General features: G+C 31.9%; 1 protein-coding gene across 1 annotated transcript in view; it reads right to left on the bottom strand.

The window, feature by feature from the left end:
* Window positions 1–7655, bottom strand: part of LOC132272437 (uncharacterized) — a 40881-nt gene extending 33226 nt beyond the window's left edge. Inside the window, exons 1-4 of the mRNA XM_059773589.1 lie at window positions 7526–7655; window positions 7377–7443; window positions 7111–7297; window positions 2801–2869 (exon numbers count right to left, since the gene is read on the bottom strand). Coding sequence (XP_059629572.1) covers window positions 2801–2869; window positions 7111–7246 — 205 coding nt within the window. The 5' untranslated portion in view covers window positions 7247–7297; window positions 7377–7443; window positions 7526–7655. The remainder of the gene's footprint in view (window positions 1–2800; window positions 2870–7110; window positions 7298–7376; window positions 7444–7525) is intronic.
* Between the last annotated feature and the right edge of the window lie 6312 nt (window positions 7656–13967).

Genomic DNA, 13967 nt, shown 5'->3' with positions numbered 1-13967 from the left:
TAGGTTTTAAAAAGTTCAAATCAGATTGGGAAATTGCCTTTACACACCTCTTGATTGATTGAGCCTAAACAAGTCTCAACCAAATCATACTCCAATTAGGTTAACTTACCAAAACAGATTTATGCATTCTAAAACAGGTTTCTATGAATCAATATATTCAAATTAAAAAACCCAACATATTTAATATGAATGAATGCATATGAACCCTAAATTGGCGAGTATGCAATATTGAGAGTTGAATTTACCCTTTTGCCCTTATTTAAGCTTTGAATTCACCAATATTCCCTTGGACAGGTACTCAACTTAACTTACCTAACTTTAAAAACATAAACAAAAACTAAAATCAAACATTCCGAACATTCTTAAGGATGATACTCGGAGTCGGAGCTTTTGGCGCTTTTAAATTAGTAATCCAACCATCTGATCTTTTTCTCATATTTTGCATCTTCTACTGTAATCCATAGGATTTACCGGCTACAATGATAATAAATTAGACGATTTAAGGATCTTTACTTATATTCCCTTATGCTTCACAGTCTTCCTACTACAAGTCAAACCAATGGTCTAAATGCGCAATAGCACCGGAAACCATTTGATGAGTTATGAGTTATGACCCACAAGCATGTATGCATACTTGGAAAAGATCATAATATCAATCCTAAAAAAAAGGAAAATTTTGCAACGATTAGATTATAAAAATACCAGGATTTGCAAAGAAACAGAACATGCCAAACCATAATATCACATTTTTTTGCAAATCCATTAAACTTTTGACAAAGCAGTAAGCAATTAAAGATCTTGTGTTTCTTTAACCGCAAAAATAGATTTCTGAAATCAATATTACTCATGGGATGAATGTCTTGGGGATCAACCTTTTAGCATAAATCAAGAAAGAAAGAAGATTTTGCAGGGAATATAACTTCTGTAAGGTAAAGAAGGATTAAGAGCTTGAAAATTTGCTCAACACAGTTCAAAAAGATATGTCCAAATTCAGGAAAAAAAAAAAAAAAAAAACAAAGAAAAGAAAAGAAAGAAAGTTATGTCCACGTGTGCAGCTGGTTGAAGTGCCCAGACCATATACAATCACATAATGCAATTATAGTTCTTGTGTTTCTTTAACCTCAATATAGATTTCTGAATTCAGTAATTTTACATTAGAGGAATGACTTGGGAACAAACTTTTAACTATTAATTATAAAAAGGGCTGGGCATAAAAAATAAAAAAATAAAAATAAAAATTCTAATTTCTGGAAGGAAAAGAACGATTAAGAACATAAAAACTCAAAAATAAAAATCAGAAAGATTATAAAAACTTAAACTACACAAATAAAATTGACAAAGATAATGTCCACACATGCAGCTGGTGAAAGAACATCTGATTGAATGGTTTTCTACATAAAAAAACAGGCGGCAGAAGATTGAAGAATGAAGGAGATCAAAGTCCCTTAAGCTATCTTTGTTTGAAAGGAAAAATAAAACCTTGTCAAGCTTTTTGAGGAAAAAAAAGAGAGAGATACTGTTTAAGGTTCCATTTATCTTGATCAAAACTCTAAGAAGTTTGGGGGAAATTAAATACACCTCAACTGGCTTCAAAAGTATACTTGTTAGACTAAAGCCTAAATTCTTTTAAACAGGAAGAATCTCTGAAGAAATATTTTCCATCAAACAAACACAGCGCAAGTTGAGATGTATACAGAGGATAAGACTGTCACCACGCTTTTCTGGGAAAGTAACAAATGATGGGGTGAAAAATAAAAGAGAAGTAAGAATAAGATGAGAAAAAAAAAAAAAAAAAATTATATCCCATATAGCATAAATGTGCTTGGAATTGTTATCAGTTTACAAGATCAACTCTTCCTATATATAGGCTTCTTGACTGCTGAAATCTACCTGCGTAAGGGTTCCTAACAGTCAAACAGCGTATACTGTGATTACAAGTGCCTTGGAGGATCAAGAGCTCAGCCACCAGCTCCAGGAATCTGTATGCAAACAAGTTCCCAGAAAATCCAGTGGAAATAATTTTCACGAGTCAGCCTAACAGTGACTAATTCACTGAAGATGCAACTTCCATTACAAACGGTACTATTATTTTTATAAGGATGTTTTCTTTAAAGGCACTCAAAAAGGGGAGCGCGTCCGGAGAACAAAACATTTTAAATCTCTTTTGCTAATTCTATTCATGTCCTATTTGCCCCTCCTCTCCCTCTTCTGCACCTTCGAATTGTATGAACTCACACATCCTCAAACAAATTGCCAAGACATCTAACTGCTAGATTTACTAAACATATACTAAAACATAACAAACTATAATCAGACCGAGAATGCATGGTCCTCAATTATTACCATTCCCACAGGTCATATCCTATATGTTATGATAGTTCTTTAGTTCTCTTTTTAGATAATTTTAATGACAGTTAATTATCATTATATTCACGTGTACTGGGTGCACAGGGTTTTGAGATTTCATTATCCGAGCAGATGACGGTCTGTAGTAACCTCAATTACTTTAGCATGAACACTAACTTCTAATATCATTTGATCGCTCATAAATGCATGAACAGTCTTAAATGGTTGACATCATTATCAAATGAATTTGGATAATATCAATGCGGACATCCCTAGCTACACTAAACGGATCCTGCCACTGGTGCAGAAAGTATAGAAAATCAAAATAAATGCCTAAAAACTGCGTAAGAAATCCTGAACAAAGAATAAACATATGATACACCATTTTTAAGTATTTTTCTTTCATTTTTATTATTATGGAGATAGAGTAGATCACAAACACAAGGAGCATTACCTGTATCCCAAATTGCAAGCTTCAACTTTTTTCCCCCAACAGAAACATGTTTTACCTTAAAATCCACACCTGCAGAAAGTCAGAGAAAATAATCAGTCCAATCATGACATCAAAGAAACCGCTATAACTGACATGAGAAACAACGGTCACATATCAGCCGCATATATCAGTTTTATTGTATAAACTGTAAGAAAAAGTGATATTCTATCCGCATGATCTTAAATGAAGTTTTTAATGGGATCACACAAAAAAAATTCATCTCTTTTTTGACATGCACACCTGCTCGGGACTAGCTTAGGGCAAGTTTACTCACAGAAACTTACAGGTAACATTTATAAATTTCAAACAAATTATTGTGGAAACGGCATAAGGAGAACATATTTCTTGAGAAATAAACATGCTATAGGAACAATGTTGTAATTTCAATCATTTCAAATAATAATAGCTATAGTACACAGTTCTCTCACAGCTCTCAGTTGTCTTCAATATCAACATTCAGGTCATGGCATCAGAGCCATGATCCAACTAGACACTATATTGCAACCAGGTGATTATTCTTCCTCATTTTACCTTTGTTCTTCTTCCCCTCAATCCTTTTCCTTCAATGTTATTGAAAGACCAGAAGAATGACTAGACAAAGGTGGCAGCCCGTGCGAGTGTAATGATTCCTGTACACCTGTCCGCTTGTCCATACAGTGCAGGGACATCAACGCTTATGGCCAGCTAGGCTAAAAGGGGTGTAATAGTTTGTTGTGGTCGTGTAGTTTTAATGCAACTTCTATGCTAAAACCCTAGTTTGAGCATTCACTTTTCTGATTATTGAACCTTCTGGTTGCTGTTTATTTTGTGTGTCCAAAATGGCATTTTGCTGCTGAAGTGAGTTTTTTCATGGTTGGATAGTGCTGTGAGATATTTATTTTGTCATTTGCTAATTTCGATGTCAAAACATGTCCGATCAAATTGTATTTCCAAGTTTAAAATTCAAGATCGAGATCGGTTGTTGAATTGAAGAGTTGTTCGTGTTTGATAGCTTGAAGTCTACGAAAAGGTAAGAACAACACTTTAGGAAGTTGAGTTGGAAGGTTAGGACACTTGCATACATGAATTGTTTTTCAAAACTGCAAAATTTTCTAAGTGTTAACCTTCAGTTCAAGTTTGGTCAACTTGAACTGGTTTCACGCAGCTGAACAGATTCAAGTTTCAATACTTCGAATTTTTCAACACTGACCAACTTGAACCGGTTCAACCTCCTTGAACCAGTTCAAGGACTTTAGAAAATTTTGAAAACTTAGTTTCCTGATCTGTTTAAACTTTCTATTTGGTATAGACTTCTTTCCAAAAAGTCTATATAAACATGTTTTCTCATCTAGGTTGGTGTGGCTTTTTGCATTAAACTTCTGATTTCTTTAAAAGCCTTTTTGTGAGATTTTTAAGAGCATGCACACTATATACACATGAGTGATTTTAGAGTGTTGTTCAAATCCTGATCGTGTTCAACTCTATTAAATATTGCATCTACAATGATTAGAGAAAGCAGATTCATTCATTCTTCACCAAATTCAGATTTAAAGAAAAAAGGTAAAACGATCATACTTTGAAGGGTTCAAAGCATTCGTGGAGTGTTGTTTGATCTACTAGCAATCCTTCTACAGAGATCAAGATTAAGCCTGAGGTCGAGAGTTGTTGGACGGGAGAGTCGCAAAGCCAGGGAATGTTAGCAATTGGTTTTTGATAGAATGATAGGGTGTGAGCCTGAGTCAAAGTTCAGTGTACTTTGCTTCAAACATAGTGGATCATTTTGCTCTACACAACATAGTCCACGAGGTTTTTCCCATAACGATTGGTTGATTTCCACTAGTCGGGGTTTTCTCGCTAAAAATCATGGTGTCATCTCTCAAACTTCATTTACTTTACTAGCACTTTATTTTTGCTTTGTGGGTTTGATTTTAGTTTTATGTTAGTAAAATTAAAATAAGTAAAAACTACATAAAAGAGCAAGTAAAACCTATTCACCACCCATCTAGGTTATTTTTAATATAAACTTCCACATCCTATTCCGCTGCATAACTCACAAGTGCTACTTCATTATTGCGATTATTTGGAGTTGATTTTCAAAAAAATTGTGTCTTCTTCCATGCAAAATTAATATCGCTTATATGGTACTTTTCAATGTTCTTCGTTTGAGTTTTGATGTTCATCACAGATGGTTGTTTGCCAGATAGTCATAATTTTGTAATCTGTTAGGTAGCATTTTAGAGTATAAATAAGTTGTTTTAGCATTTTAATGCGACTTTCCGTTGTAAATAGTTGGCCGTAACATATTAAAATGTTTCCCATGAAGAACATGTCTATGGTTTATGATGATATGTTTCTTCTTTTTTAGCAACGTGACAAGCCTCTGGGTGATGCTTTCAAGTGATCTGCATGGGCAGTTGCTTCAAATTCTAGTAGATCCTTTATCTTCTTCAGACTGTTCAGGGAGAAACAACTTAGCCTTGGTTAATCCAGAGAGTCGGTAAGGTTCCTTCAAAGGCCATGATAATTGCAATCAGGGTTAATATGGGTCATAAAACTTTTAATTTCGGAATAATGATTTTGATCATGGTGGAGATCATAGTCCAGGCTTCAAACAGACACATAATCACAAGTGAAATAGATATACTTGTTATGAAGTAGAGTTGTATATCGACTAAGTTCTATTGAAATTATTAGCATGTCATGGGCTTGAAATGAGATAGATTATGTTATGTACTCCTTGAGGCTAGTACATCTCAAAAGCAGGATGTGAGGTCATAGGATTGTAAATCAATTTGTGCTGAGAACATCGGGGAACTGTTTTCATTTTGAAGCTTGTGAATGGAACCTGGGAAAGGTCTTGTGTTTAAGCTTCTAGTTATGTGAAAGAATAATAAGCAGTGTGGTCACTGGGTCTACTGCTGAAACTGAATATAAACATGGCTTGTATTGTTTGCAAAATGATGTTGATGGAGTCTTCATTTTACAACACGGGATGTACAATTCATAAACTTATGAAATGTGATACTCAAGCTAGTCCATTCATCACTAATCATGCATTTTGTGAAACGACAAAGCATATAAAGGTTCATCATGGTTTCGTTAGAGATATGGTGATGAAGAAACAAGTTACATTATGCAGGTCAAGTATGAGAGATAGATAGTTAGCTGATGTATTTACTATTTATTAAGGCTTTAGATCAATTCATTAAAATACCCACAAGATGGATATGAGTGGATATCTATACTCGAGCTTGAAGGAGAACCTTGAAATATAATAATATGATAGATATAATATTGTAATTTCAGTCATTTTAAGAAAAAATGTAAATATAGAAGTTAATCCAATCTAGGGTGGGATCCATCGTTTGTTTTTTCTCCTAGCTTTCTATTATTCTACCATGTATCAATATTCGGACCAATATTCATAAATAAATAGTTATGAAATATCCAAAAAGGGCACAATAATATTGTGAATCTGCTCAATACCCATCACTACTTTTGCAAGTTCCAGATTTTTCAAGAATATGACTCTTAAGGTGCCATGAACCAACTCTCTTTTCTTATCAAGTAAACTATTTTCCCATTCTCATAGCCCATCGGAGGAAAAATATGACAAACTAAGTTTTATCTGCAATTAAATTAGATAAGATGAAAGTGATAAATGGTTAAGATCGCAGCAGTGGCAGTGTGTGGGTTGCACAAACTGTTCATAACCCATACTCATGCCAATGTTGCAGACACGACAACAAAAATATGATGTGTGTGAGAACATTTAATTCAACTGGAGTTATTAGGGAGCACTGTATTTCAACTATCAATAAAGAAAGAAAACCCTAAAGACAACCAGCTGAAGCAGTACTAAATGCATTAATTCATTATCAACATAGGCATGATTCGTACTTATCAAAAAAGAAACATAGGCATGATTCTCAGCAAGGGAAACAATTTCGAACACAAGAAATGGTGTACTATTTCAGATATAGGAAATGAGGTTATACAAGCCAATTTTTAAAATTGTTGAAACTGCTTCAACCAAACCACAGTGCATATTATTACAATCAACAAATCCCATTTAACTACATCAACACTGGTTTGCAATTTGCATAGAAACATGTCAGAGTGCACATATTTAACTATCATACACAATCGTTCACCCATCTATCATGGTATTTCGGTCTTCCATAGCAACCCAATTATCAATTTTGCATTATCAAACATTAACAACAATATATATATATATATACTAGAAGGATCCAGAATATACATATATAGATAAAAAATGCAATGCTTACCAATAGTAGGAGAGAGATCTTCGAAGGTGTCGGAAGTGAAACTCAGAAGCAGACTACTCTTGCCGACTCCAGAATCTCCAATCATCAACAACTTGAACAAGTAGTCAAATTCCGGTGGGCTCGATGACGAAGCCATTCAATATTTGGATTCCAGACTATCAAACTCCACGCATAAAATCACAAAACCCTATAAATCAATCAACCAATCACACACACCTAATTTCACAATTCAACATATATCTAAAATATAGTGAGAGAGATAAAACCTGTGAATTGGGAGAATCTGATGCGAATTGGATAAAATCAGATCTGTGGTTTTTGGAGAAGAGTGCCCTATTAAGGATTAACAATTAATTAATTAATTTATTTATAAAAATAAACTAATGAGAATAAAGTGAAGCGAAGAGGTGTTTACACAAATAGCAAAGAAAGCTATAAAAGTCTTCTTTAATGGCTCTTCACCGGTTTACTTTATGCGGGAGAAGGAGTTCATGATTCAGTGTTACCAGGGCTACGCTGTAAAGTTATAGTCGCATCGGGCACCGTTGGGGCTCATTTTTCTTATATGTTAAGTTTTGATTAGATTCCAATCACATAATTTAGGCACTTTTCTTAATAAATTAAGAGTTTTGAATCTTTGGTTGGGTTCAATCACATAATTCAAGGGCTGAAAACATTGGGTGCGTTTGGTAATTAGTTTTGCAAATATTAGAGAAATGAGATGAAATGGGAGGGAGAAAAGGAATTTGATAACCTTCAAGTAATGATTATGCTATCCTTTCTAAAGGGAAGATATTTGCAAGATAATGGATTTGAATTTTTTTTTTTTTACATATATTAATTTTCTTATCGCTTTGAGTATAAAGATTTGAAGCATAAATAAAAATAAAGGAGTTCCTAATTATTTATTTTGTTTTTGTTATTTACAACCATTAAGTTATCATTTTAACCCCTCTTCTTTTTCTTCTTCTTGGCTTTAGACTCCATTCTTGAGAGGGGAATTGTTTTATTTTCTTCGGTAAATTACACTGATCTCTCCTTAAGTTTAGACAAATTATATATGGATAAATCGTTCAATATAAATTACTCTATCCTTTCCTAAACCGATGGTCGGAAAGTAACTTTGTGTAAGAATATTTAGTAATGCCTTTATATTATAACAATATATTATATTGCATTTTATACAAGGGAAGGGTAAAACTATCATTTTATAAAATTTGTTCAACAAGTTGGCCAAAAAGAAAACGATAAGAGTGTCATTGAGTACATGCACCAAATATCATGAAATGTCAAAGTAATAAACACTAAATGGTATATTCGTGTACAATTTGCCGAAACCTTAGGAAAGTAGTGTAATCTACCCTATTTTCTTTATTAAAAAATTATATGAGGTACAAAATGTAAGGACTTGCCATTTTTTTTTTTTTTTTTTCATTTTTCACTATATATATATATATTTTCGTCATTTACGGGCCTCGGGTCCGAACTGGGTCAAGTGTTCTGGAATTTTTCTTGACATTTTGCATTTATTGTTTTGAGATTATTTTGGACTTATATAATTAATTTGAGATATTACGGACATCATATTTTATTTTGGGTTATTTGTGTTATTATTTTTTAGATATTTTATAATTTTGGGGCATTTTTGTAATTCTGATTTTTGTGAGGTCCACAGAAGATATTTTGACTTTTGACTTAGATATTTACATATGTACATATGTGAGGAGAGAGATGGTTCAGCCAAAACAGCCGACAATCCCCTCCTTTTTTTTTTTTTTTTTTTTTTTTGGTTCTAGAGTGATGCGACCTTAGTGTGACGGTACAAAAACTGTGCATGGTTCAAAAATTGTACAAAAACTGTACTTGATTCAAATTTTTAAAAATTTAATTATAAAAAAATTTATTTTAAGAGAATTGTCTTTTATTATTCTCTAAAAACTATTTTTTATTCTCTAAATTCTTGAGAATTATTTTCAGAGTTACAAACCAAGTAAGACAATGATATTTTTCTTTTATTCATATAACTTTTACGACGAGAAAGTGTATAATACTCCGGAGGTACTATACCCTATGGTCTCTCAACAGTTAAATCATCCATCAAGTAGTTCTTACTACTACATTGGACAGTTAAAAACCTCATAGGTACCCTGGATATTGTAGACTTTAACGTCCATGACCCCTTAGCATTCTCCTAAGCATTCTCCCAGTGTTGCTCTTGTTATTATGGCTTTGATTATGCAATAAACTTGATAATGATTCATAAAGCTCGTATTTACATTAGCATATGAGCAAGTAATAACCGACCTATATAGTTTGGTTAGATAAAAATTTATGATAGAAAGTGCAAGTAAAAGTAAAAGAAAGGAAAATTGGCCTTGTTTGGCGTGGCTTTCGGATGTAAAAAGTCCTTTTAGTATAATGGGCTTCTAAGAATGACTTTGAAGGAACAAATTTAAAAATAAAAAGACGTTTAGTTAACCTCATTTTGTGGAGTCCTTCAAGTGATTTTAGATACATAGTACCTCTTTGGAGACAAAATGATCAAACTCATGCTATTACGAGTGTACAGTAATATCCTTACATAATATATCTACCTACCTTATGTTTGGCACAATTATTGAATCATACTACCACCAGATTTGTCATCTCAAATATATATATATATATATATATATATATATATATTATTTGAAGATTGTCGATCTTCAACTCCTCATGAAACCAAAAACAAAAAATTGTTTACTCAATGTTGCACAAATAAATTAAAAAATGACTGCACCACAATTTTGTTTTTACTCGTCTTTGTTAAAGAGCAAATGACTGCTAATGACTGCCCCACACAAAAATAGTTCATATCGTCGCCAAAACAAGCTTCCCAAGGTAGTCCCCAGCTTACCATTCTGTTGGGAAACGTGCAAGTTTTTAAAAACTTTTCGAGGGATTTTGATTCATAGATCTTGATTTATCACATAGAGACAAGTTTTATGCAAAAATAAAAATATGATGTATCATTCAATTAATGGATTGAATACTTACATCAAAGGTCTGAGTAAACCTTTAAAACTTTCCTCTAAAGTGAATGTTCTCACTTATTGTAGATCCCTTAGCAAGATGCCTTCTCCTTGGATCTCCATCTTCTTGGTAATTATTTTGCCTTTAGGAATCACTCATATGCCCCCATGAATGACCTTGGAAAACTAGGCTTGTGGGAGCCTCCATTAGATGAGAACATAAACCCTAATTTTCTAGAGAGAGAAAATTTATTCCTTTTTCCTTCTCATAAAAATCACCACCTAAAATATACATAGACCATGTATATTTATAGGCAACATAAAAATAAAGAAAAGGAAACAACAAATCCTTCTCCATCTCTAATTCATATGTCTCAAATCTAATATGATTCCAATATCAAGTTGGGCTATGAGTGAGAATCCATTGGGCCTATTATTTTATTGGCTACAATGAATTAATAATTGGCCCGGTCCATGGACCCAATTCAATTAATTCATAAATTAATTTCTACTCCACTAAAAGAAATTAATTGAACTCCAATTAAATAATAAATAACCTCTAAGTCAATATTGCACTTTGACCCCTCTATGCATAATTAGTTATCGGATAAATATAGCCATCAATCCGACTACTTAATTAATATATTTATTTTGGTACCTTTGATTATTTCTGGCTCGATCACAATAAAACATTTGTTTGACAAAAATAATAATTTAAATAAATAAATATATAATAAATCATTTTGTCTAAAAACACACGAAGGCCTTCGAATTTACTTTGTGATCAACCATAATCAATACAAAATAAATACAAGTAGCAATAATGCAAATATTGAAAATATAACCCTCTAACTATTAATTACATAACTACCCAAAGTGTCGGTCTAAGGATCCCGAAGAATCCGCCGAACAAATCAAAGTAATTATTAATTAATAAAAGAGACTACACTTTTCTCATGCTTAAGAGTCAAATGCCATGACGGTGATAGGGAGTAATTGCATACGACGGCTCTCGCAATATATCTCAACCTAACGCGGATCCAGTTCAAGTCTTAATTAATTATGAGTCCATCCATAATTACCGACTATGAACAATTTATAATTACTATTTATATATCATGCATTGATTGTCATCACATACATATATATAAATATTTCTTGTAATTAAATGGACACTATCAATTTCATAGTGAATCGAAACATAATACATTGAATTCACCAATTATATAAATCATAAATATTTCAGATATGTCAGGAACATATGTCACTATAATCCAGATAGGAATTTGCTATGCCAGGGCATATAAATCCCAACACATTCGTCAATACAAACCCTTGTATGCGATCACAACATATACAACTTAAATTCCTCGTCGGTTTCCCGAGAAGTGGATTCAAACGCCACTTTTTAATGCTTCCATTGAACGGGCTTTTGAAGGAAGCCCATTTAAAAAAAATTACCAAACGTACACATTTGGTGTGGAATGCCTTCCTAGGGTTAGAAGCCCGTTTTGGAGCCCCAAAAAGCCACGCTAAACATGGCCCAAATTTTTACCATGTTTTTGATTAGTATAAAATTTTTCAAGAAAGTTATGATAAAAAATAATTTATTAGTTGAATAGGATGAAAGTAAAAAGAATGTGATTCTATTTACCAAAACTACCCTTATATCGGTAAAAAAAATTAAAAAGAAATATTTTGCAATGGATGATGAAAAGAAAATTATAATAAAATAAGACAACCAATTTTTGAAAGTTGGATAAGACATAGTTAGAGAGAAGAGACCCAACTAAATATCAATATTTTTTTCTTTTATTTTTGAACCTCCCAGTTATATAGTCTTATTTTATTTTTCAACATTAATCACTATTTATGTTTACCCAGGGTTATGGGTTGGTGGATTGTTTTAAAAATAATACTAGATATCCTATTTTATTAGGAAAAAAAAAATTGTTTCATAAAAATACTTGTTGACAACTCATAAAGGAGAAAATAGTGTTTTTTTTTTTTTTTTTTTTTGTTAAAAGGGTAAGCTAAGAGAAAAGAGTTATCCAACAACAAATGCAAACAAGTTAGTTGGATAAAATGAAAAAGTCAAATAACAAGGGCCTCCCTTTGTTTTGTGCATAAAAAGTTTTGAGAGAGAATATAAGCAGATGGGAGAAGCCAATTTTTCTCTTTCCTTTCTTTTTCCATTTTCTCCAAACTCCAAAAAAAAAGTTTTAAAAATTTCTAACTCCTTTCTTTTCTAATTGATTCCACCAAATGAAGCCTTAGCAAAACAAACTAATGTGATCAATGGTCAATCAAGTTAAAATTAAAAGGTTGAGTGCTCATTACACTGTTTTATTTTTATTTTTATTTTATATATAACTTTAATAATTAGATATGTTTCACATGCTAGTGAGATGTAATGCAATTAAAGACTGCTAACCTCTTCATTTAATAGTTTACATATTATAAAGTTTACTAACAAATTGAACTACTGAATTACTTGAGCCTTGACATTATTGCTGATTAAATTTAATTGTAGGAATTTAGTTGTAGAGGAAACGTGTCCAATCTTGATATTTTATCTTTTTATATCTATCGGTAGTTATATATATATATATATATATATATATTCTTACGTATTTATATATATTTGTACACTGTAATATGATACATTTTCCAAATATGATACATTTTCCAAAACATTATAATGCTCACTTTATATATATATTCTTACGTATTTATATATATTTGTACACTGTAATATGATACATTTTCCAAAACATTATAATGCTCACTATGATATGATGCATCTCCCAAAATACTATAATGCTCCATTGATGAATATTAGAGTTTGCAAATGAACCGAGTTCAGAACGACTCGATATAATTTGAGGTCTAAAAAAAAAATAATAATAAAAATAAAAGCAATGAATAATAGTGAATAATTTTTAATATATAATTGATAATGCAATATTTTGTCACGACCCAAAATGACGTTGTAACCTTTCATGTTATGTCGCAAAGTCATTTGCTTTTTGGAAAAAAGGATTCAGACTCAGCTTGCCTTTAGGTATTAAATCATTAAGTCACAAAGGATGTCAATGAAGCCTTGTTAAGCACAAATAATTCACCAACTTCATTTGAATAAGGGAGTACATATATCTCAAAGAACTTCTTATCAGTGAACCTGCATATGGTCGCCAAATTCGACTTTTTACAAAGCAAATTCCTGCTATCTAAAGCCTCCGCAACTCTTAGCCGTGGCTTAAGCCTATTCTCAACACTGTAAGTCAGTCAGTCTAGGTGATTAGCAGCTAATGAGGTGCTAAGGAAAAGCTGTGTTTTCGCCTTAATTTTCCTCTCTGACACAGTAAAAACTGCTCTCCTAAAAACTGACAAAATGTCGTCTTCTGATAACCCCAAACTCATAAAGAGCTCCAATTTCAACTCTCAATTCTCTATAGACATCGAACTAATAATCCGAATTGCATAAAGAAACATCTTAGAATTCCCATCAATAGAGGTTGGGGGGCCAAAATTATAACCAACATTACCTAGCTAGAGCTTTTGGAAATATATATATATATATATATTACTTAGGCAAAAATATTTTCCTATTTATTATATTAATACAAAAATATATCTATCTAAAATTTTACCAATTTATTTAAATAAAAAAACTAGTTATTTAAAGAAATTTTTATCAAACTTTCTGAACAAACAAAAAAAAGATTTATGTCAAAATTATAAAAAATTTCAATTAAACAATTAGATTTTAATTTATAAAAAAATAAGAAATTCATGTAATATTTGCACAAATTAATAATCATTACACAATATATCAATAAAAAA

This window comes from Cornus florida, unplaced genomic scaffold, assembly GCF_030987335.1.
Source record: "Cornus florida cultivar Cherokee Brave unplaced genomic scaffold, ASM3098733v1 CherokeeBrave_3.0.0_Hap2_Chr09, whole genome shotgun sequence".
In the NCBI taxonomy this organism is placed as follows: Eukaryota; Viridiplantae; Streptophyta; class Magnoliopsida; order Cornales; family Cornaceae; genus Cornus; species Cornus florida.
Note: the sequence above shows the minus strand (reverse complement) of the source record. Positions and strands in the feature narration are given on the sequence as shown.